This window comes from Enhydra lutris, unplaced genomic scaffold (genome assembly GCF_002288905.1).
Source record: "Enhydra lutris kenyoni isolate GAN:26980312 unplaced genomic scaffold, ASM228890v2 scaffoldscaffold85, whole genome shotgun sequence".
NCBI classification, from domain to species: Eukaryota; Metazoa; Chordata; class Mammalia; order Carnivora; family Mustelidae; genus Enhydra; species Enhydra lutris.
The window spans coordinates 7,061,492-7,083,409 of NW_019154169.1; the positions used below are offsets into that span (position 1 = coordinate 7,061,492).

Genomic DNA, 21,918 nt, shown 5'->3' on the forward strand with positions numbered 1-21,918 from the left:
AGAGAATGGGAGAAGTGTGGCTCCAGGAAGAGGGGCCCCCAGACAGGAGCTGTGGCTGTGAGTTGAAGGATCAAGGACTGCAGCCACTGCCACCAGCCCAGCAAGAAGGCCCCAAAGAGAAAGCTATCTGCCAGCTTTTCTCTCCTGTCACGTCCTCTTGCTTCTGCTGCTTCCTGTTGGCAGAATTCACTGGAAGCTGCAGGGCATGGGAAGCCAGGTGAAGGTGATAACCCGCAGAAACCCACCTTCCAGGGCACTGAGAATGGCAGAGACCAGATCTGGGGGTGCAGGGAGTGAATAGCGAGTCCAGATGGTCAAAGCATGGCGAGCTTTCCCGATTAAGATGAAAAGCACTGGGGCGCCTGGATGTCTCAGTTGTTAAGCACCTGCCTTCGTCTCAGGTCATGATCCCAGGGTCCTAGGGTCAAGCATCGGGCTCCCTGCTTGATGGGAAGCCTGCTTCTCCTCTCTCACTTCCCCTGCTTGTGTTCCCTCTCTCGCCGTGTCGTTCTGTGTCGAATAGAATCTTTAAAATATACATAGATCTTTTAAAGGTGTAATAATAATATATATAGTATATCATGTAATATATATTCACTCAAAATTAATACATATTATATTTCATAATATATGTTATGGAAAAAAAAAGATGAAAAGTGCTAACATTCCGTCAAGGCCCTGTGAGGCCTGGCTGCCATCCCGCTCCTCACTTTCTGGGCTCAGACCACCCCAGCCTCGTCTTTCCCAGTCAGGCCTTGCACCTGCTGCACCCCCTGCTTGCAGGACCCTCCCCTCAGCCCTTCTTCTGGCTCCCGCTCAGCCTCAGATCCCAGCATACATAATTATCACTTCCTCAGAGAGGCCCTCCTGGATTCCCCATCTACATTGGGTCCTTCTTTTGTTTTGCCTGTACCCTATTCACTTTCTTTGTTTTTGTAAGTGTGTGTGTTTGGTACACATCTGCTCCCAGATTAAAAGTTCTGGGGGTCAGGGACTACTCTACCCCCAGTGCCCAAGAGAGGGCGTCCCAGAAATGCTTGTCTCATAGAGGAAGGAGTGTTACACTGCCTCCCCCACCATGTCACTTGGCAGGCGGCTAAGGGGCTGGGAGTCGGAACCTGAACAAGCCTTACGCCGTGTTCAGGTTTCATGGCATATGTTTCACTCAAGAATATCATTATTTAAAAATTATTTTACAGTTGGGGGAGAAGCATTGGGAAATCTCTCCTAACACTGTGCTCACAAGGTGACATCTTTGTGGAGGAGACTACAAAGCTCTTTAAGAAAGTCGTAGCAAGCTGACTGCTCACGCATTTACAGGGACTCCTACTGGTTTTAATCATCACGGAAACAGCATAGCTCCAGGAGTCTCCGCTGCCTCTTTACACCTCTTCCTGGAGAGTCCTATTCCCCTGCCCCCGGGTGGTGACTGAGAGGGGCTGTGGTCTCTCTGGCTACCTTAAGAAATACACTGAGTCTCCACTCGATCAAGCCCTTGGAAGGACATGTCGGAGACAGTCATCCAATCTTCTCCCACCTCCCAGCTCAGGGCCACTTCCCAGGGGAGGCCTCAGTGGTTGGGGTGCCTGCTTACCTCTCCTCTGTTCCTCCACGTTGCACTGTCCCCTGCTGCCAGCTGCTGATTTCTGACCTGTCCAGGATTGGAGCACTGGCAGGGAAATGTCACCGGACTGTGAGAACAGCTGACCGCAAGTTTCCTGGGCTGTGCAGGGGCTCCTGGCCCACCCTCCGGGGCAGGGGGCCAATGACCCCAGGCTCCTCCCAACTGTCAGTCACCTCAGGAGGCGCCTGCTGCTGGCGAGGGTGGATGCAGGCATCATGGGGCTCACTGCCAGCTTTCTCCAGAGATGTTCCTCCCCATGGGCTTTCTCTCTGTGGTTTGTGTGGGGAGTGAGGGGGCTCACTGGTTTGGCAGAACACATTTTAGATCATTTCCTTTTTACTTTCTCACTCAGTGGCTATTTGTTTCTGTCACAGTAGCACCTCAGCCAAAACTAAAGTAAGAAGGGTCTCTTCAAACTTCTCATTACAGTGAATTTTCCAAGACAAGCTGTGTAGAGATGATTTACATGTTAAGTAATGTTACACAGGTGTGTGAAAGAAGCTAATCACAGGACACCCGGGTGGCTCAATTGGTTAAGCATCTGCCTTCGGCCCAGGTCATGATTCCAGGGTCCTGGGATCGAGCCCCACATCAGGTTCCCTGCTCAGCAGCGAGTCTGCTTCTCTGTCTGCCCCTTCCCCTGCTTGTGCTCTCTCTCTCTTTTTCTCAAATAAATCTTAAAAAAAAAAAAATCACATAAATGTCCCACATTAGTCAGGCGTTCCCACAGTAATGCTTAACAAAGTACCCCAAAATTCAGTGGCTCACAGACACTAGCACTTTCTGGCCAACACATCCACAGGTTGGCTGAGGTCTGGCTGGCCTTGACTCCAGGTCTGCTGTGGGTATCCCTCATCCTTCTAGGCCCCTGGGGGCATGTCAGTCTTACAGAAATGGCAGGAACACAGGAGACAAGCCCGCCTCCCTCCCCACCCACTGCATTTCATGCCTTGCTTGGAAGTCATTGGCCAAATCAAGCTACGTGAGACCAGCCCCAAGATCAGTGGGGTGGGCATGTACCCTCCATCAAAGATGGAGAGGGAGGGGTGAATTTTTGCCAAACTATAATCTATCACATAGTTTATATGTAATATGAGAGTAACTGAAGTGGAACAATGCTAGGAGAATTATTCTTGGTACATTAATGGACGTTCTGACATCTGTCCAAAGTAAACATGCACGTATGTGCCCTAAGGCTGTCTCGTTTCCAGTCTAGTTGGCCAGCAACTTACTAGATAGATGTCAATTTCCATTCTTAAAAAGCAAATTCCTATTTCTGATTGCATGTTTTCTTCCTACTAAAGAGAACCTCAAGTGCTTTTTTTTCTACCATTTCTCCCTCCTCAGTATGGCTGTGACCCGATCCAAAGATGCTCCTCCTTTTGGTCCCCCGATCCCCAGTGGAACCACATTCCGCAAGTCTGACGTCTTCAGAGACTTCTTGCTGGCCAAGGTGATTAATGCCGAGAATGCTGCGCACAAGTCGGACAAATTCCACACCATGGCCACCAGGACCCGCCAGGAGTACCTCAAGGACCTGGCAGAAAACTGTGTCTCTAACACACCCATTGACTCCACTGGCAAGTTCAACCTCATCTCACTGACCTCCAAGAAGAAGGAGAAGACAAAAGCACGGGCAGGCGCTGAGCAGCACAGTGCAGGGGCCATCGCCTGGAGGGTGGCAGCTCAGGACTATGCCCAGGGCATAGAAATCGACTGTATCTTGGGGATTTCTAATGAGTTTGTGGTGCTCTTGGACCTGCGCACCAAGGAGGTAGTGTTCAACTGCTACTGTGGGGATGTCATTGGCTGGACCCCAGACTCCTCGACACTCAAAATCTTCTATGGGCGAGGGGACCACATCTTCCTGCAGGCCACAGACGGCTCTGTGGAGGACATAAGGGAAATCGTCCAGAGACTGAAGGTAAGGGGAGAGCTCCACAATGGTGCAGCTCTCCCATGGTTTGGCCGAGGCCTTGGGGAAGCCCTGGTGCCCCCAGGCCCGTGATTCAGGCCAGGTCACTAATTGGCCCCAAGGAAGTCAGAATTGCCACTTACACACTGGGGGGTCTCTTGGGCCCTGCAGCCTGGGTTCTTTCTGGGGACAGTTCGGGCCAGGGATCCAGGGCTCTTTATGCCTTCAACTTAGGAAGACAAAAGATAGGTTTATTCACTGTGGATCTTGATAGAAAATACAAGTGCACGATTATGTTCAAAATGTAAGGGTACTTCTAGAAGAAGTAAAACAGAATGAAAAGCTTCCAGGCCATTAAAGGTTTGGGGCATAAATGGGGTGGGGGGAGTATAAGAAAGCATGGTAAAAGAAACAGTTACATAGCAGGAATAATTCCACATCCGTAACCACAATAAATGTGAATGGCTTAACTTCCTCTATTAAAAGACAAAGATTCACCACCTGGGTAAAGTCTTACCCTGAGCTCCTAATAGACAGCTCAGGCTCAGACTGTTGGCCAAACCAAGAGTGGCACATTGGTTTCAGGTTACAGCTTCGTAGGTGGTGGCCTGAAGCATTGCTGAGAAGCACTGGGGCCACATGTGAGCCGTGTGGGAAGGAATGCTATCATTGACGATGGGCTCCCAGTGGGTTTCACAGAAGGACATGTCATGCGTGTGAAATAGGGAAGGGAGCCTAACATAGACACAGGTTCTGGCATCACAAGTCCTGGCTTTAGGTCCTGGCACTGCCATTGGCCAGCTGTTATGACCTTGAGCCAAGTTCTTAACTGCCATGTGACTGACATTTTTCAGATGTCCATGTCTGAAAAATGGGAACAAAAATTACCCTACATCATGTGAAAATTTTAAGGATTGGATGAGTTATGTTACCCAGAGAAGCTTGCCTGACTCAGTGGGCTGTGACCTCCACATGCCAGTGCGTTCACCCTTTTGGGCCTTTGCATTCTCTCATTAAGTTCAAGTTGGACTGATGGAGCCCTTCTCTAAGCTTCCCTGACCCCAAAGTTCATGCTCAGTGTTAGACAGCAACTTTGGTTGTGAGGTCCAAGAACCAGCGCCTCCATCTGTTTTGTTCACTTGCTTATGCCCTCTGCATAAATCAGGGTTGCCACATAGTAGGTGTTCAATAATACTGATCGGTTGGTCAGTTGAAGGAGTTTAATTGAACCCTGACTGTGTGCTGATAAGTAGCATGCTTGCGCGAGCTGAGTCGTCCGCCCCACGGAGTGTAGGTACTGTTCTTGTCCCCACTTGACAGGATGAGATTGAGGCTCTGAGAGGTATAGACTCTTGCAGAAGGTCATGCAGCCAGCAGGTGGCAGACTGGGGTCTGAATCCAGGTTTTCCTGACTCTGAAACGCATTTGTGCCCGAACTCAAGACTGGTAGCTAACTGCTTGCTCAGTGTCCCCACCCGGGTGTCTCCGAGCCCCTGAAACAACATGTCAGAGAGCAGGTTCCTGCTTTTCCTCCACTGCCCCCAGAGTTTTCCTGTCTCCGGAAAGGGCAAGTCTATCACTCCATTTGTCGAGGTTGGAAGCCTTGGCATCTGCCCCACTGTTCTCCTCTCACTCCCACATCCTGTCTGGCAGTGCCACCTCCAGTGGGCAGACTCCAGATCCTCTTCCCCTTCCACAGCCTCCCCTAGCCTCTCCTGGCCTCCTCAGTCACCTCCTCGCTGGTCTCCCTTGCCTCCAACCTTGTCCCCATGGTCTGTCCTCAGTAAGGCAGTCCAAGGGATCCAATCCTATCACTGCTTTGCCCAAACCCTCTGCCCCCTCTAGATGGAACCCAGAGTGTTTTTGGTGGTCTCTGAGACCCTGTGTGACCTGGCTGCCTGTCGGTCTCTCTGCTCTGGGAACATAGACCTTTGCTGCTTCCTGTATGTACCAGGCAGGCATCCAGCCTCAGGGCCTTTGCACTGCCCATGCCCTCTCGCTGGAGCACTTTTCCTGATCCCCCCTGCGGCTAACTTCCTCCTCTCCTTTAGTCGCATGTCACCTTGTCAAGGAGGCCTCATTATATAAAATTGCAACCCCCCAGCTTGGCATATTCCACCCACTTACCCTGCTTTAATCTTCTCTATAGCACTTACACCATATGAAGCGTATTTATGTATTTGTTGTTTGCTGCTGTGTCCTCAGCACTGAGGTTGGAATGCAGCATTCACTCAGCGAACTTGTACTGAACGCTGGCTGCATACTGCCCCGTAGTAACAGCAGAAGCGAACGTCCGCGGAGGGCTGTCACACCCTGCATGGCGCCTTGCACGACTCTGCACTTTTTCCTCCCCAAAGCCCAGTGAAGGAGATACCCTTCTCATCCCTGCTGAAGAGTATTCTTCCTCTCAAAATCCTGACAGCAGCTCGAGTTTCTTGAGCAGTGACCATGCCAGGCACTGTGCCAGGTGACATGTTTTACCCACATCCTCTCTCTGCTGCTCCATCCCACGCCCACCCCCGGCCCTTTTGGCAGTGCAGCGGCTTACAGCCCCTTGCCCCCCCCCCCCCCCCCCCACAGTCTCCGTGCCCCAGAGCCCACTGAGCATCCAGGTGGCCAGGATGCAATGACGTAAGCCATCTTCTGTGAAGGGACAGCCGATCATACACGACTCGCGACAGCAAGTTTGCTTTGCCGAGTCCTCCAGGGGAAGGAGTCCACGCCCTCCCCAACAGAGCTAGGATTCAGACATCTTTCATTCGTTAAGTCAGCAAGTATTATGTGTGTCTTTCTGAGCCAGGCGGTGCTGGGACAGCAGGGACCGTGCTAGGCCCTGGCTGCCCTCCTGGAGCTCCCCTCTGAGGCAGAAATTGAACAAAGAGTTACAAGTGCCAAAAGGTTAAAGAGGGAGTATTGAGCATGCCAAGGGAACCTGTCTTGGGGAGAGGTCTCAAAGCCACAGGTCAGATGCAGCCCTAAGACCTATTTGGTTAATTACCAAATCTTGACCTTGAGAAGATTTCCCGTGTGGGTAGCTCTCCGGGACCTCTGGCTATGCTGGGTGCATGTTGGCACAGGGCAGCAGGCAGCTGAAGCAGGCCCATGGGTGCCCCCTTTTAGTGGGGGCACAAGTATACTACTTGACCACAGGCCTGTCAGCTTGCTTCTCACTTACCCTACCCACCAAGTTCCCCAGCTGGTGAGCCTGGGCCAGGGGGTTCCCTGAGGAAACAACTTTGAAACTGAGACAAAAGTAAGAAATTGGAATCATCCTGGTGCAGAGTGAGGGGGAAAGGAGCAAAGGGGACAGCGGGGAATGCAGCATGGAGGCTAAAAGCAAAAGTTAAAAAAGTCAAGTCTGCACAGGTCTTACATCTGTAAGATAAGCAAATCAGTTGTACCTGCCTCACCAGTGAGAGATTGGAGACATTAGGCCTATGAAGGGCTTAGTCAGAGCCTGGCACACAGAGGTCAGTCCCCAGGAAAATTAACTTTAAAGGGGGGACTGGGGCAGTGTGGCCGCATGGCGTGGCACAGGTTCCTATGAACCGATACGTGTTTGGTCTCCTGTGTTTGGCTCCCTGTGCCAGGGGGCCTTTCTGGAATCTTGGAAACATCAGGAGTGCTTCTGTTCTTCAGTTGGGGGTTCCTTAGGTTCATTAGAAAAGCAAAAGGGATGGAAGTTGCAGGACCACAGAGACTCCTGACCAGCTTTCCCTTCCCTATCCAGAATGGTCCAGAGCAGCTATAGTGGGGGGTTACAGACTGGGCTGCTGAGAGAGAGACTGAGAGATCCGGGAGCTGAAACAAGGTGGAGTTTATTTCTCTCAGTTAATGACCTGGTCACGGTGGCAGGGACAGCTCAGGGACTTCCGTCCCCTCCGTCTTGTGGCACCTCTTTTTCCTTCCGTATTGCTTGGTACCACTCTATAGGGACGTCCCTGTGGGCAGGAAGGAAGGCGTGAGTGGAGGGCAGGCAGTTTTATTTGGAAGAAAACAAAGTAGAAGCGCCTTCACATCTGTCCTCTTGGCCCCAACCAAGTCATGTATCCAAAGCCAGCTGTGACAGAAACAGAAATGCAGGCCTCCTCTGGGTGGCCACGTGCCCATCCAAGTCTGTTGTGCTGTGGGAGGTCTCATCACCAAAAGCAAGAAAGGAAGAAGGGAGGCTGGACGGCAGCTGTCAGGCCTGCCGCGGCCTCCAGGGAGGTGGGGCCCTCCTCATACCCCCTCCAGGGATGGTGTGGCCTCATTGGTCACCGGCGCAGACACACAGGACATTTCTCTGTCACCCACAGCCAGATTCTTTGGCCACAAGGGTGACCACTTCATGGGTGAGAATGGGAACTCCCAAAAGCAGAATGGGCTAGGACAGAGCCAGTCACAAGTTTCCCATTCAGTGCACTAAACACTAGGCTTTTCTTTCCAACCAGTTTAAACTTCTTAATTCTGGACAACGTCAAACAGCCACAAAGGAGGACTCAACCTAGCAAACCCCCAGGCCATCACCAGTCCCCTCGGCTGTCAGCCAGCCCACGGCCACTCTCGTTTCTTCCTTCCCTCTTTTCCCTTCCCCTGATGATTTTGAAACAAATCTAGGACATCCTATCGTTTCATCTGTACATATGTCAGTATTTCTCTCAAACATACAGCCTATTCAGAAAACAACTGTTTTGTCATTACCATCCACCGAACAGTCACAGTAACTCTTCAGTGTCCCATGAACAAGTTGGGCTGGGAAATCAGTTGCTGGATCTCGATCCAGAATTGTGGAGGACAGGCTAGGAAAGGATACAGTCTCCCAGCCCATCCCAGGGAGGAAGGATAAGTACTGTTCTGGGGTGCAGTGCCGGGTCCCACATGTGCCCCACACTGTGCAGACTGTTGCCTTCTAAATCAGATGAGGTTACAGCCGCAGGTGAGTGCCTCCCCATCCACGTTCTCGTTTCCGGCCACCCACGCTCAGCAATGTGGCTGATTTGGGTTGCAAGGAATACGTGTGCGTAAATGGAGGCGTGAGTGTGTAGTGTGGTTTGGGACCTAAAATGTCCTCTCGGGGCATAGTGGTCAGAGAAGGGTGAAAGCCCCCGCCGCAGTGGGTCTGTCGGCGGCAGCATCTCTAACCACGGAATGGCTTCCCACCGGTAACTGGAACTATTACGTGTTCTCTTTCCTTAATGCAGTTTCCAGGGAGTGTAGACCGATCTTGATGTGACTTGTTCAGCAGCCGTAGCTGTGGCTTGTTAAGTTAATCCTTTTTTCCCAAGAAGAGAAGGGGATTCCTAAGGACACGCTGAGGGACCAGGGTTCTCCTTGACGGGTCCTCTTACCTATAGTCATATGTGGTTGTGGCAACAGTCAGTCACAGAGGAAGCAGGGAGTGAATCAGAGGCAAGGCCTGGTGTGGTCTGGTCAGCTCCAGGTTGGAGGACGGTCTGAGGAGGAGCCTGGGGAAGGGGTTTTTCTTTTAAGAATGGCACCATGAAGTAAAGAGTGAGGCACGAGCCCCCAACCAGAGAAGATCCCAGGATCTCTGGTCCGCTGCTTGCCCCGCCTACTTTGGTCAGAGTCACTGGGTCAGGATGAAATACTAGCGGCTTAAAATAACAAAGATTTGTCTGTTGCTCACACTCCATGTCCAGCTTAAGTTCAGTGGGGGTCTCTGCTCCACATTGTTCTCATTCTGGGACCCCAACTGAGCACAGACAGCCACTCTCTGGAATAATCCCAATAGCCATGGCAGAGGGGAAAGGCCCACAGAGGGTCTTGGCGCCGGCAGTGAAATGCCCCAGCCTGGATGACGTGGCAGTTCCACTCACAGCTCATTGACCAAAACAAGTCCCAGAGCCCACCCCCCACAAGGGGGCCAAGAAGTATAATCCCACTGTAGCTAGCCCACCGAAGGCCAGGGGCATTTGGAGAACAGGACTCATGACTGCCATGGTCTCCGCCAGCTAAGAAGCCACGTGGTTGCCTATCCACGTGTCTTCGGAAGTCAAGAGCCCAGGCTGGGACTAAGTGGGTGTTTGTGCTCCTATATCCTGACATCACCTGGGAGGTCAGGGTCTTTGGCCCTCAAGGGGGGACATCTGTGCAGGGGTCATCCAGAGCTGGCCCCCAACAGCTTTGGAGGCTAGATCCTGCCTGTTGCCTACAGGTCATGACCAACGGCTGGGAGACGGTGGACATGACCCTGCGGCGGAACGGGCTTGGGCAGCTGGGCTTCCATGTGAAGTACGACGGGACGGTGGCCGAGGTGGAGGACTATGGGTTTGCCTGGCAGGCCGGCCTCCGGCAAGGCAGCCGACTGGTGGAGATCTGCAAGGTGGCCGTGGTCACACTGACCCACGATCAGATGATCGACCTCTTGCGTACCTCTGTCACCGTCAAGGTGGTCATCATCCCCCCTTTCGACGACGGCACTCCCCGGAGGTAAGGACGTCTGCCTTGCAAGGTGGGAGCCAGGTGGTGGGATGGCAGCTTCCAGAATGCTGGCCCCCGAGGCCCTTTCTCTGCAGGAAGACTGGTGACCGGAAGAGTCAGCATCTGGCAAACACTTGCCGGATGCCACTTATGGTTGAAGCTCTCCAAACGCCACTGTCCCCATTCCATGTCCACAAAAGCCCCATGAGGTGGGTCTCATTTTCTAGGTGATGTGCACAGCATTCAAAGTAGCTTGCCCTGAGGACACACTGCGCTTGGTCCACTGCTTCAGCACAAGGTGCGAGCTCCCTTCAAAGTGCTGGGGAGACCACAGGAACCAAAGGGAGTGAGCATCTGCTCCCTTGGAGTTTGTGTTCTAGAGGCAGGGACAGGCAGTAATTACATAGATACAACGCAGGACCAAGCAGTAATGAGGTTTAAGAAGATTAAAGCAGGCTGTATAAAGGGCCTGCAGCATAGTGGGAGAGCTGCTCACGGGTCAGGCAAGGCTCCAGGACGAAGGCAGCCACGTGGTCTTGTCTGGGCCAGGGGCTCCCCAGCAAAGCCTGCATAGAGTCTCGGATGTGTGAGTGTGTGCGGCTCGTCCATCCGTGCAGCACGGAGACCAGGGTGACTGGAAACGGGTGAGAGGTGGGGCAGCCTTCCGGGGGCTTACGGGCATGGGGACAGACTTGGGTTTTATTCCACATGTAGTGGGAAGACAACGGAGAGTTTGTTTTGTTTTTTTAATGGAACACTTCCAACGTATCAGAAGTGTACTGAGCCCTGTTTCAACACTTACCAACACTGGGCCTGTTTTTTTGTTATTTTTCAAGTTCTGTACCTCCCCTCCCCTTGGATTATTTGAAGCAGTCCCAGTGATTAGACCGTATCTCTACCCAATAAGAACCTCTAAAAAATTAGGACTATACTTAAAATTTTTACCAGTAACTCAGGATCAGCTATCCATCAGTGTTTACCTTTCTTTTGTATCAGAGAGATCTTTTATAGAAAGAATTGTTTTGTTAATCAGGCTACTCCTGTTGTATTTGGTTGATGGGTCTCTTCAGGCTCTTTTAATCTACAAGCTTCCTTTTCCTGCCTTTTTTTCCCCCTTGGAATTTATTTTGGGAAGAAATCTGGGTTACATGTTCTCTGGAGTTTCCCACTTCCTGCATTTAGCTATTTGCATCTCCCTGGTGTCCTTTACCCTGTTCGTCTAGCACATGGATTTCCTATGGACTGGAGTTTGATGTAGAAACTTGATCCAAATCTGGTGAGATTTCTTCTGGTAACAACACTTCTCAGGTGTGTGTCTGTCGCGAGGCACCATGTGTCTGGTTGTCCTCTGTGAGTGGCCCTAAGGGCAGAGGGTTCAGATGGTGGCACCTGACCCGTCATCATACACTGTCCCCCTCAACAGCCATGTGTCATTATTGCATCTATCAGCTATTTCATTGTGGGTCACAGAGTAGCAAGTACTGGTCTCAATTCCATCATTCCTTCTTCATTTATTGGCTGAAATCTTTCGGTAACTATTTGGTTACTCTGGGGTAGAATTTTTCAGATAGGGAAGGCAGAGTAAATGCTGCTTTTATATCAGTGAGTCAGTGCCCTAGCGACCTCCAGCAGTGGCCAGAGACGGAGAGAATCACTACATCCCAAGCACTGGGCACACAGCTGCACAGAGGACAGTCAGGCCTTGGCCCTTGGGGAGCTACTGAAATGGATTAGGGGAAGCAAATATCAATCAAGGGAATGAGGTGATTTCATACAGCAAAAGCGGGAGGCAACTGAGTGTCATGGGAACGCAGACTCTGCAGTGACATTACCTAGGGTTGACTCTCAGCTCTTCCTCATTGTGAACCGTGGCCCTGGGCCAGTGGCCTCATACCCCGTGTCTCAGTTTCTTCATCTGTAAAATGAGGGAGGTAACAGGTCCTTTCCCCAAAGATGGTGTTGAGTTTGGAGAAAACCTTTGTAAATAAAGCACATAGACCAGCACTCGACCTGTAGGGGGGCGCTCTAGAGACACCAGCTGTGAGCTACTGGGTGTGAGGAAAGTAAAGAGCGCAGCCTGACTTTGGAGGGTGAGGAGGAGCCAGAAGAAGGGCCTTGCAGGGACTGAGTGGCCATCACAAAAGTGAGGACAAAGGCCCTGGGCTCATTGCCAGGCCGCCAAGAGGGTCTGGAGCAGAGTGAGCCAAGAGGAAGGCTGACATGAGGTGACATGTGACCCCCCCCCAGGGCTGGTGTGACCCTCACTTTACAGATGAAACACTGAGGCCCCTAGGGGACCCATCAGTTGTGCAGAGTTGTACAGCTCCTAAGCGGCAGACAGTCCTCAGTCCAGGTTCCCAGCTGCGTCGGAAAGTCGGCGAGAGCTGTGCGCATGCCCGGCTGTGCTTGCTCCACCCGCTGCTTCCTGCTTGGTCTGGACTTGGTCGGGGGCAGCTCTGAGCATGCCTCAGCCCTGCCCCAAGGGCTCCATCTGTCCTCACCCCCCCTCCCCAGTCTCCCCTTGGGACTCCAGTCAAGCCCCCCACGTCCCCGTCTCTCAGCCCTCTGATGGTGCCACGGCCCAGCCACACCCGCTCCGGGCTTTGCAGGGGCAAGTCGAGCTGAAGCAACTCCACAGGCCAGCTCCCCAGCAGACCCCCACCCACTGTGCCTTGCTCTGCACACACCCTCACACCCACGCGTGTGCACACGATAAGCCAGCCCGCCTGTCCGACGACTCTCTGTGCACCGGAGGCCACAGAGACATCCCTGGATCTGCAGGTAGGGACCAACAGAAGCAAAAGTAAAAGTCTGCAGGCTCCCTTCTCTGGCTTTGAGGAGACCAGGCCGGAGAGGGTGTCACTAGACACAGGAGCCCAGTTCCCTGCCCTCATTCGGAGAGAAGCTATCATCCTACCTCCCTTGGCAGGGCAGCCACAGAAACAGGATCTCCTGTTTGCAGGGGCAGGTATGGGTTGGGACTTGTGTGGTTTTTGTTGTTCTTGAAATGCAGAGGGGTCTGGCTGACCTCATTTGCAGAGCTGATCACCCCAGCTCTGGGGCCTCTCCCAGCCTCTTGCTGCAGCCCTGGCCTCCTGGGTGGAATGTCGAAACAAGCCCTGAGGGGGGACACACGGGGATGGGCAGAGATGCTCTCGCTGCCGCCAGCAGGGCTCTGTATGGTGTACACCTGGACCCCACACTCCTCAGACACCGAATGGTAGAGTGGCTCATCCACACACTCCCAGGCCATCGGACAGGGCTTCTCAAGTGAGCGCTGCACCACTGGCCATAGCTGAGCTGGGAGAACGTCCCCCAGTCTGATAAGGTGGTTATCGTGACGTCGGCCACTTGCAACAGGCCAGGAGGAATGCTCTCGTCTCACTTTCTCTGCCGCTTCCTGATGGGGAAGGCCATCTAGGATGCTGTTGTCCCCTTCATTTGGACTCTGGAGCTCTGGTCAAGGGGGTTGGAAACTCCTCCCTGAGAAGGGATATTGAAGCCCCACAGGTGAGGGAGCAGGAGGGGTAAGAAAGGAGGCGGTGAGGGGAAGAGGGCTCTGGGCCCAGGGGCATCCTCTCTCAGACACGTGAGCCCACGTGGCTGAGGCCGGAGGGCGCTGTCTGCTGTGGCATTGCTGCCAAGACTAGAAGCAACCTAAGTATCCAGCCACACTGGGTATTCAGGACCCACTGGCTGAGTAAATCCCAGGTCATCGTGTGATGGGATAGTACTGGATTGTTTAAAGGAAGTAAATTGAATTTGTACCAAGAGGGCCTAGTAAGAAATATCGTTAGTTGGGGGACCCGAGGGGAAAGCAGGATGGCTTTTTATTTGTTTCAAATAATATTTGCATAGAAATACCTGCCTAGGATACTTCTGAAAGAACATATAAGAAACTGGAAGCTGTGGTGGGTTCTGGGAGGTGAAACTGGGAAACGGGGAGGACCTTTTTGTCCCACTTTCACCAGCTTTGTCTTGTGTCAAAATCATCACTAGCAGCTTGGTAAAAATGCAGATCCCCAGGCCCCCAGCCCAAGGAGGACTCTGACTCCTGTGGGCTGAGATGAGACCCGGTGTCTGCATTCCTCTGCTGACCTCTCAGGGTGGTGTGGGTGTGCTGGTTCTCAGACCAGATTTGTTCCGGAGCCCCAGCAGGTTATGGTTGGACTTTAGAAGGTGGAAGGGAGACTCGACCTCTGAGCATGTGAGAACAGCAGGCAGACTGGCCACAGAATCAGCTGGAGAAGGTGGCAGTGCCAAGTCCCCTTTGTTAAGCACCTGGCAGGCACCAGACTTTGTCCTAGTGCCCTGGAACACCTGCAGCCACCACTGTCTTACAAATGAGGAAACAGCTTCCGGAAGGAAGTCCTTCACCCAGGGCCATGCAGGCTGGGGTCTGAATTGGCCATCTGGCCCAGAGCCCTGACTCCCCACCACCTGATGCCGCCTTCAAGATGCCTGGATAATACTTCCCTCTTGGAGATCATGTGCAAGGGCTCCTGGCCAAAGGCCATGTTGTCAGTAACTGGGAGAGAAGTCCGGCACCCAAGAAATCTCACTAACTCCCAAACCAGTCTTCAGTGGCCCATGTGGATAGTGATTAAAGTGGCCTTTGGAGTTAACTTAGTATATTTAAGTCCCGTTTCCCCCTCTTACTGGCTGTGTGACCTTGGACAGGTTACTTAGGTTCTCTGTGTCTCGGTTTACTTCTCTCAGAAGTGCTGTTGTCAGCAGTCGGGATTCTGGTTCCCAACAACAGAACCAGCTCAAGCTTGGTGAATGAAGCAAAAAGACAGACTTCCCTGGCTTCTGTTCGTGACAGACAAGGAGACAGAGCTAGATTTAGACTGGGCCCGATGCAGGGACCCGGATGCCCTCACCGGGAATCTTCATCACCTGTCTCCTTTTCCTAGCTTGCTCTCATTCTCGTGAGACAAAGGTGACCCACCCTTCTTCCCAGTTTCAGCATAGGACTCCCCAGCACAGCAGCTCCAGTGAACCCCAGATCTTCCCCTATTAGTTCCAGGAACAGTTCCAGAGTTGATGCCATCTCCACTTGGCCACACATGGGGCATGGGACAGTCCTGTGCCGAGTGCTCAGGGGAGGGGGAGGAGAAGTTTCTGATCAGCCAGGCCTGGGTGACATTCTCATACGTGGAGGCAAGAAGTGGGGTCTGCCCCACAGAACACACAGACCTGTTCCCAGATGTAGGAGCTGAGCCGGCCGGAGCCACAGTGCCGTGATGGTCCCCTCATCCACTTACGCCTGGGTTCTGCTGGACATTTGTACTATTGTCATTCCTCCTGTGGTACCTGGTGAGGCGTTGGCACCTACCAGCCCAGAAAGATTGCCAGAAGGAGCTCTGACCCTAATGGTGCAGAAGGGCACAGCATGTTGGGCCCAAAAGCCCCAGTACCTCCTCGGGTCGCCTTCTGAAGACTCCTCAGCAGCCATGTCCCGAGCCCCCAGCCACCAAATCCAACTCATCTTTTGCCAGTCCTGAAAGTCCCCTGGGCTCCAGAGGACCCAGGAGAGCCACAGAGGCTCAGCTCGCTGAGGGCATGAGTGCTTCCAGGCTGAGGGCCCCCAGCTCTGCTCTGGCATCTGCTAGGACATGGATTTTGGGAGCCTGGGGCACGCCCCCTGGGCTCGGAGCCCCCTCCTGTGCCACACTGCACGAGGGGTGGAGAATGCGGGCCGTGGATCACCCAGCCTCAAGCCAGCAACACCGCGGCCTATGTCCCAGCCTGGTCTGGGGGGAGTCACAGGCCCTTCTGCATCTATTTCAAGGTTCCGGATTTCATGGCTTTTTTTTTTTTTTTTTAACCACCCTGCAAAGTAGGTCACCTGCTCCTCTTCCAGCCGCCTTTGAGCTTCTTTGGAACAAGGCAGATACTATTCTTTGATTCTGAGGGCATCCGCCTTTCTGGCCCCGAGTACCGCTGCAGGGGGTGGTGGGTGGAGGGGGAGGCTGAGCCATTCCATGGAGGACACTGGTCCACTTGAGGCCTGGGTCAGGGAGAAGGGAGAGGAAGGAAGACGAAGGGAGAGCAAGGAGCTGGTGAGGGAGAGAGGAGGAGGTGAAGGAGAGAGGGCTAAGCGGTCAGAGCCTCTGGGGTGGGCCCTGTCCTGGCTGACTTCTCTGAGTTGCGAAGTTTCAGACCAATTTAAAGGGTACCTACTCGGCCTTTAAAGTAGGCCCTCGTGGTTGAGATTTGGCCGGGAAACCCAGCCCAGAGTGACCAGGCAGCGCTCTCTCCTGGGCAGCAGGCATGTGTGCTGGGGGGCCAGGGCCCTTCTGAGTAATGAAGTTTTTCTTCCCAGGGGGTGGCTGGAGACCTATGACATGAATACCTCGGAGCCCAAGACAGAGCCGGAGAGCTTGCCCCCCGGAGCCCGGCCCCCCTACCGCAGCAACGCTCCCTGGCAGTGGAGCGGGCCGGCCTCCCACAACTCGCTCCCAGCCTCCAAGTGGGCCAGCCCCAGCGCTCCTGGCCACGCCCAGTCCCTGAGCCGGCCCCCGAAACAGACCCCCATGGTCCCCTTCCGGGAGCCCCAGCCCCTGCACAGCAAGAGGTAAGGACTGATGAGGGGGCCACCCCGTGTCCTCCCGTCTGCATCCTGCTTTTGTCCAGTCTCTTTCTCCTCCCCTCCTCCTCCTCATGCTTCCCTCCCTCCCTTCCTTCGTTTCCTTTTTTTTTTTTTTTTTTTTTTTTAATTATGTCAGTCACCATACAGTACATCATTAGTTTTTGATGTATTGTTCCATGATTCATTGTTTGCGAATAACCCCCAGTGCTCCATGCAATCCATGCCCTCCTTAATGCCCATCACCGGGCTCACCCATCCCCTACCTCGATCCCTTCTAAAACCCTAAGTTTGTTTCCTGTGAAGTTTTCCTTATGGGCCTCTTCTGTAAGGGCCCAGTGCTGGGGAGCCCGGAGTCTGAGGCGGGAAAGCCACACCACGTGTGATGGAAACTATGTATTGTTTGAAAGCTCAAGGGACTAATAAGCACCAACTCCAGGGTAGTGATCACTTCCGGGTGGAGGCAGGGAAGGGGGAAAGCCCACAGGCAGGCGTGTGGGGTGCTGCCATTCTAGTTCATGGGTTAGGGGGTAGCTTTGGGAATTTTATTAGGATGGTGCATACCTTACAGACAAATCGTCCTGTAGGTGGTATATATTTTAAAATAAAGAAAAGTTGCTAAGTGAAGGAATGAAGGAATCCAACTTGTAGAGGTGCCCTCTTGCTTCCATGAACCCTGTCGGGCCTCTGTCAGGGCCCCAGAAGCTGAGGGGCAGGCACAGCCGTAATGGGAGAGGGAGGCCAAGGGCTGTCCCCGCTCTCGGGCCCCACCCTTGCTCTCCGCAGCTCTCCCTGCATCCTGATGGGTGCATGGCCGATGAAGCAGATGGGATGTGGTTGGGCCCAAGGGAGAGGTCTGTCTTCCATCCTCTGAGGCTACTGGTATCCTTAACTCATCCTTCCCTCTGCCCTCCCTTCTGTTTCTGTTGCAGGCCTGTCAGCTTCCCAGAAACCCCTTACACCGCATCACCAGCAGGGGCCGACAAAGCCCCTCCCTACCGGCAGCCTTCTGGGAGCTTCTCCACCCCTGGCTCTGCCACCTACACGAGATACAAGCCATCCCCAGAAAGGTCAGACTCTCTTTGCTCTTAACAAATTAAGGAATCTGTGAGAGCTGGGGAATCCTTCTTCCCCAGGAAATCCACATACCCTGCAAGTTTATTTGCCATTTGATGGGGTTTCTGGATCCCTGAAGGTCATCAGAGGACCTCCAGGAGGATTGGCTATTTTTTTTGTTGAGATTTAGGGCCGAGCTGCCCTGGGCACGACTCACCGCCGGCTTTTCTCGTAGCAGGATTTCTGCTGGTATACTCTTGACCTGTATCACTTGCTTAAGCAAGACCATTTGCCTTCTGGCGTGGCCACTCAGAGATCTCTCCATCTCCTAGTCCATGGCTCTGTGGTGCTGTGTGCCCTTGGTCCTCCAGGATCCTTGTCTCTGTCGGGGCAGCCCCACCATCCCCCCATCCTCAGGCCAGGGCCATGGGCTTCCTCCTGGATATCTCCCTTCCTCCTCCCCCCTACTACAAACCATCCATTTGTCCTCCTGAGCAGCTAGCTCTGCCCCCCACCCCCTCCTCTACCCCCCAGTGCCCCACCCTGGCCACCTCCCTGAGCCCCCAGCCTCCGTCCCACCTCCTATGGCCCACCCTCCACTCAGCAGCCAGGGGGATCTTTCTATATGCAGCCATGTCTGTCTCCTGCTTCAGACCCTCCCACGTGTCCCACAGCCCTCAGGACACAGCCTCAGCACCTCCGTGAGGCCCCGCCTGCCTCTCCAGCCTCACTGGCCACTTTCGCTTCCCCGGGGAGGCTGTCTGAATTTCAGAGCCCGCCTCCATGTTCTCCCTCTGCCTACAGTTTCTTCACACTCTTCACCCCACACTCCCCCTTCCTGCCAGCTTGAGCACTGATGCTCCTCCTCTGGGAAGCCTTCCCCAAACCTCCCCCGGCATAGATGAAGGGCCGCCACTGTGTCCCTCAGTTCCCTGTGTGTTTGCGGACCGTGGCCTTGAGCACTCTCCGTGCCCTCAGCCAGGTCAAGAGTGTGTGTGCTCGTGTGTGTGCGCTCACCTTCAAGCTCTGGGACCTTCCCGATGCGTCTTTGTGTGACCCTCATGCAGCACAGAGGCTGACCCTGGTAGGTCTTTGGTATCTATTTGATGAAAGGATGGGTGAGTGCGGGAGTTGGGCTAAATGAGATCCCCTGCTGTCAGAGCAGGGATCCGTCCACTGATCTCCAGTGTGCCTCAGGATCACCCCAAAGGGGACCTGGAAACAAGCATTTGCTGGGACCTCCCCCCCACCTCAAGGCTCCGACTTGGTAGGTCTGGAGAGTAGAACGCACAAGGCTGACGCTGCCGGTCCAGGGAACACATGGCGAGAGCCACTGAGCTAAACTGTTGTCAGATCTCAGCCTCCACGTCAAATCGGGGAAAATAGACTTCCTCTTCCGGCTCCTGGCCACCACCATTCAGCCTTCATTCAGCAAGGGGTCTCAGGCACTGTTTGAGGTACTCACTCGCTGGGGGCTCCTGTGGGCAGTGCCACTGGCTGCGGTGAAGGGAGCGCCCCAGAAATCGTGCGCACCCCAACGAGGGCACTGATAGACTAAGGCCCTGGAAGAGGGAGCCCAGCCCAGCCCCAGAGGTCTAGGCTGGCTGCCTGGAGGAGACAGCGTTTGAACAGGGCTTTGAGAGGTTCCCAGGATTTTGCTACAGAAAGGAGGGAGAAAGACATTCTGGACAGAGCAGAGGCCACAGGCAGGAGTAAGCAGAATGGTGGAATGCAGGAGGAATGGAGAGGAGTCTGGGGTGTGGAGGCCCCTGGGTGGCAGCAGCGGCCGAGGCTGGAAATGGCAGCCGGTACCCAGTGATTGGCCAAGAACAGAGGTGGTGGGATTGATGTTACTGATAAATCCAGGGGGCATTTATTTTTCTCAAAGTCTTGGTGTCCCTTCCCTTTATTATTAATTTTTAAACTTTCTGAAATAATTGTAGGTTCACAGGAAGTTGCAAAGAAACGTGCCGGGAGCTCCACGAACCCCTCACCCAGCCTCCCCCATGCAAATAGCAAAGCAAGACATTGACAATGGTACAATCCATAGAGCTTATTCAGAATTCACCAGTTGCACGTGGACACGTGTGTGTGGTGAGTGTGTGTGGCTCTGTGCGGTTTTGTCACATGTGTGCTGTCGTGTACCCACCACCACAATTTGTACACTGTACCTTCCCCGCAGAGCTCCGTCCCGCTACCCCTTTAGAGCCACACTGTCCCCTCCCCCATACTTAATCTCTGGCAACCCTTAATCTGCTCTGCATCTCTAACTCTTGCTATTTTATAACTGTTATATAAAAGGAATCACACAGTATACATCCTTTGGAGATTCTTTTTCACCCAGCATAATTTCCTCGAGGTTCATTCAAACCCTTGTGTGTATCAGCAGTCAGTTCCTTACTGCTGAGCTGGATTCCATGGTCTGCAACTAGCCCAGTACGGATAACCAACCATTTGCCCTTCGGAGGATATTTGAGTGGTTTCTGGGCTTGGGCATGTTACAAACATGCACCTTCTGAACATACATGAAAATAAATTTTGCTTTCCCTGGAACAAATGCCCAAGAATACAGTTGCCTGCCAAGATATGGAAACAGCCTAAGCTTTCATTGACCGATGAATGGATAAAGAAGATGTGATATATATACAAGTCATGGAATGTTATCCAGCTATAAAGAAAGGAAGTCCTTCCTGTGGATGAACCTGGAGGTTATAACGCTTAAGTGAAAGAAATCAGACAGAATAGGACAAATACTGGAATGGTGTCCCTTATACGGAGAATCCAGATAAAAGTTGTTGAACTCCTAGAAAAGACAGAGTAGTATGGTGGTTGGCTGGGGTGGGGGAAGTAGGGAGATTTGGGCCAGAGGGGACAAAGTTGCGGTTACGAGATGAGTAAGTTCAGAAGATCTAACGTACGTGTAGGCATGGTGCCTCAAGTTAATAATTCTGCACCATGCGTTTGAAAGCTGCTAAGAGTAATCTTCAGCGCTGTCCCCCAAGACTAGGTGACTCTGTGTCAGGAGAGATGGGCTTGTTAACTTGATTGTGGTTATTGCTTTGCACTGTGTATGTCCATGTATCACTGGTTTTCACTGTAGTTATTCTAATAGGCATGTAAGGAGGTCTCGTTGTGTTAATTTGCATTTCTCTAAAGGCTGATGGTGTCCAGCATCTTACCGTGTGCTTATGTGCCAACTGTGTATCTCTTTTTTTTTTTTTTAAGATTTTATTTATTTATTTATTTGGCAGAGAGAGATCACATGTAGGCAGAGAGGCAGGCAGAGAGAGAAAGAGGGGAAGCAGGCTCCCTGCTGAGCAGAGAGCCCGATATGAGGCTCAATCCCAGGACCCTGAGATCATGACCTTAGCCGAAGGCAGAGGCTTTAACCCACTGAGCCACCCAGGTGCCCCAACTGTGTATCTCTTTAGGAAGTGTCCATGCATGTCTTTTGCCCATTTTCTAACTGGATTCAACAGTTTTCAGCTTTGGAGAGTTCTTTGTATATACTAGACACGAGTCCTTTGTCAGCTGTGTGACTTGCAAATATTTTCTCCCCGTCTTTAACATGTTCTTTCATCTCCTCAGTAGGGTCTGTAGCAGAACAACGGGTGTCCACTTTGCTGAGGTCCAAGTTACATTGCTTTCCTCTGAGGGTCCGCATTTTTGGTGTGAAGTCTAAGAATTCTTTGCCTAGACTGGGGTCCTGAAGATTTTTCCTTTTTTTCCCCCTAGAAGTTTTATTTATTTATTTTTTTAAAGTAGGTTCCACACCCAGCATGGGCCTTGAACTCACAACCCTGAGATAAAAGAGTCGGATGCTCCAGCCAGGTATCCCTCGATGTTTTATCGTTTTGTATTCCACATTGAAGTCCATGATCCATTTTGAGTTTATTTTTACGTAATATGAGAGGTTTAGGTTGATGTTACTTGTTGGCCTACTGACGTCCAGTTTGCTCCAGCACCGTTTCTGGGAAAGGCTCTCCCTCTTCCATGGCATCGCTCTTGCTGCTTAAAGCAATAGATCACTGGAAGAGGAACTCAGTTGACATGTTTGTGTGGGTCTGTTTCTGGCTCCCCTGGTCTGTTCTCCTGAGCTGTATACGTGATCTTGGTGCTCCCAAGCACTCCACAGGTGGGGACTTAATTATCCCACATGACAGAGCGGGGTTAGCAGGCTCCATGAATCCCCTTGGTCAGGGTCATTCTTCCAAGAAGTGGCCAAGTTGGGACAGGAACCCAGGCCCATGCGATTCTGGAGAGCAGACATTGACCTGAGCAAGACTTGTCCTGACAGAGGACTCTGAG

General features: G+C 52.7%; 1 protein-coding gene across 1 annotated transcript in view; it reads left to right on the plus strand.

Annotated features, from left to right (window-relative positions):
- LOC111161521 (signal induced proliferation associated 1 like 3) overlaps positions 1-21,918 on the plus strand; it is a 227,016-nt gene that overhangs the window by 151,730 nt on the left and 53,368 nt on the right. Inside the window, exons 9-12 of the mRNA XM_022525245.1 lie at positions 2,972-3,548; positions 9,697-9,971; positions 16,291-16,542; positions 17,487-17,624. Of these exons, the coding sequence (XP_022380953.1) occupies positions 2,972-3,548; positions 9,697-9,971; positions 16,291-16,542; positions 17,487-17,624 (1,242 nt within the window). The remainder of the gene's footprint in view (positions 1-2,971; positions 3,549-9,696; positions 9,972-16,290; positions 16,543-17,486; positions 17,625-21,918) is intronic.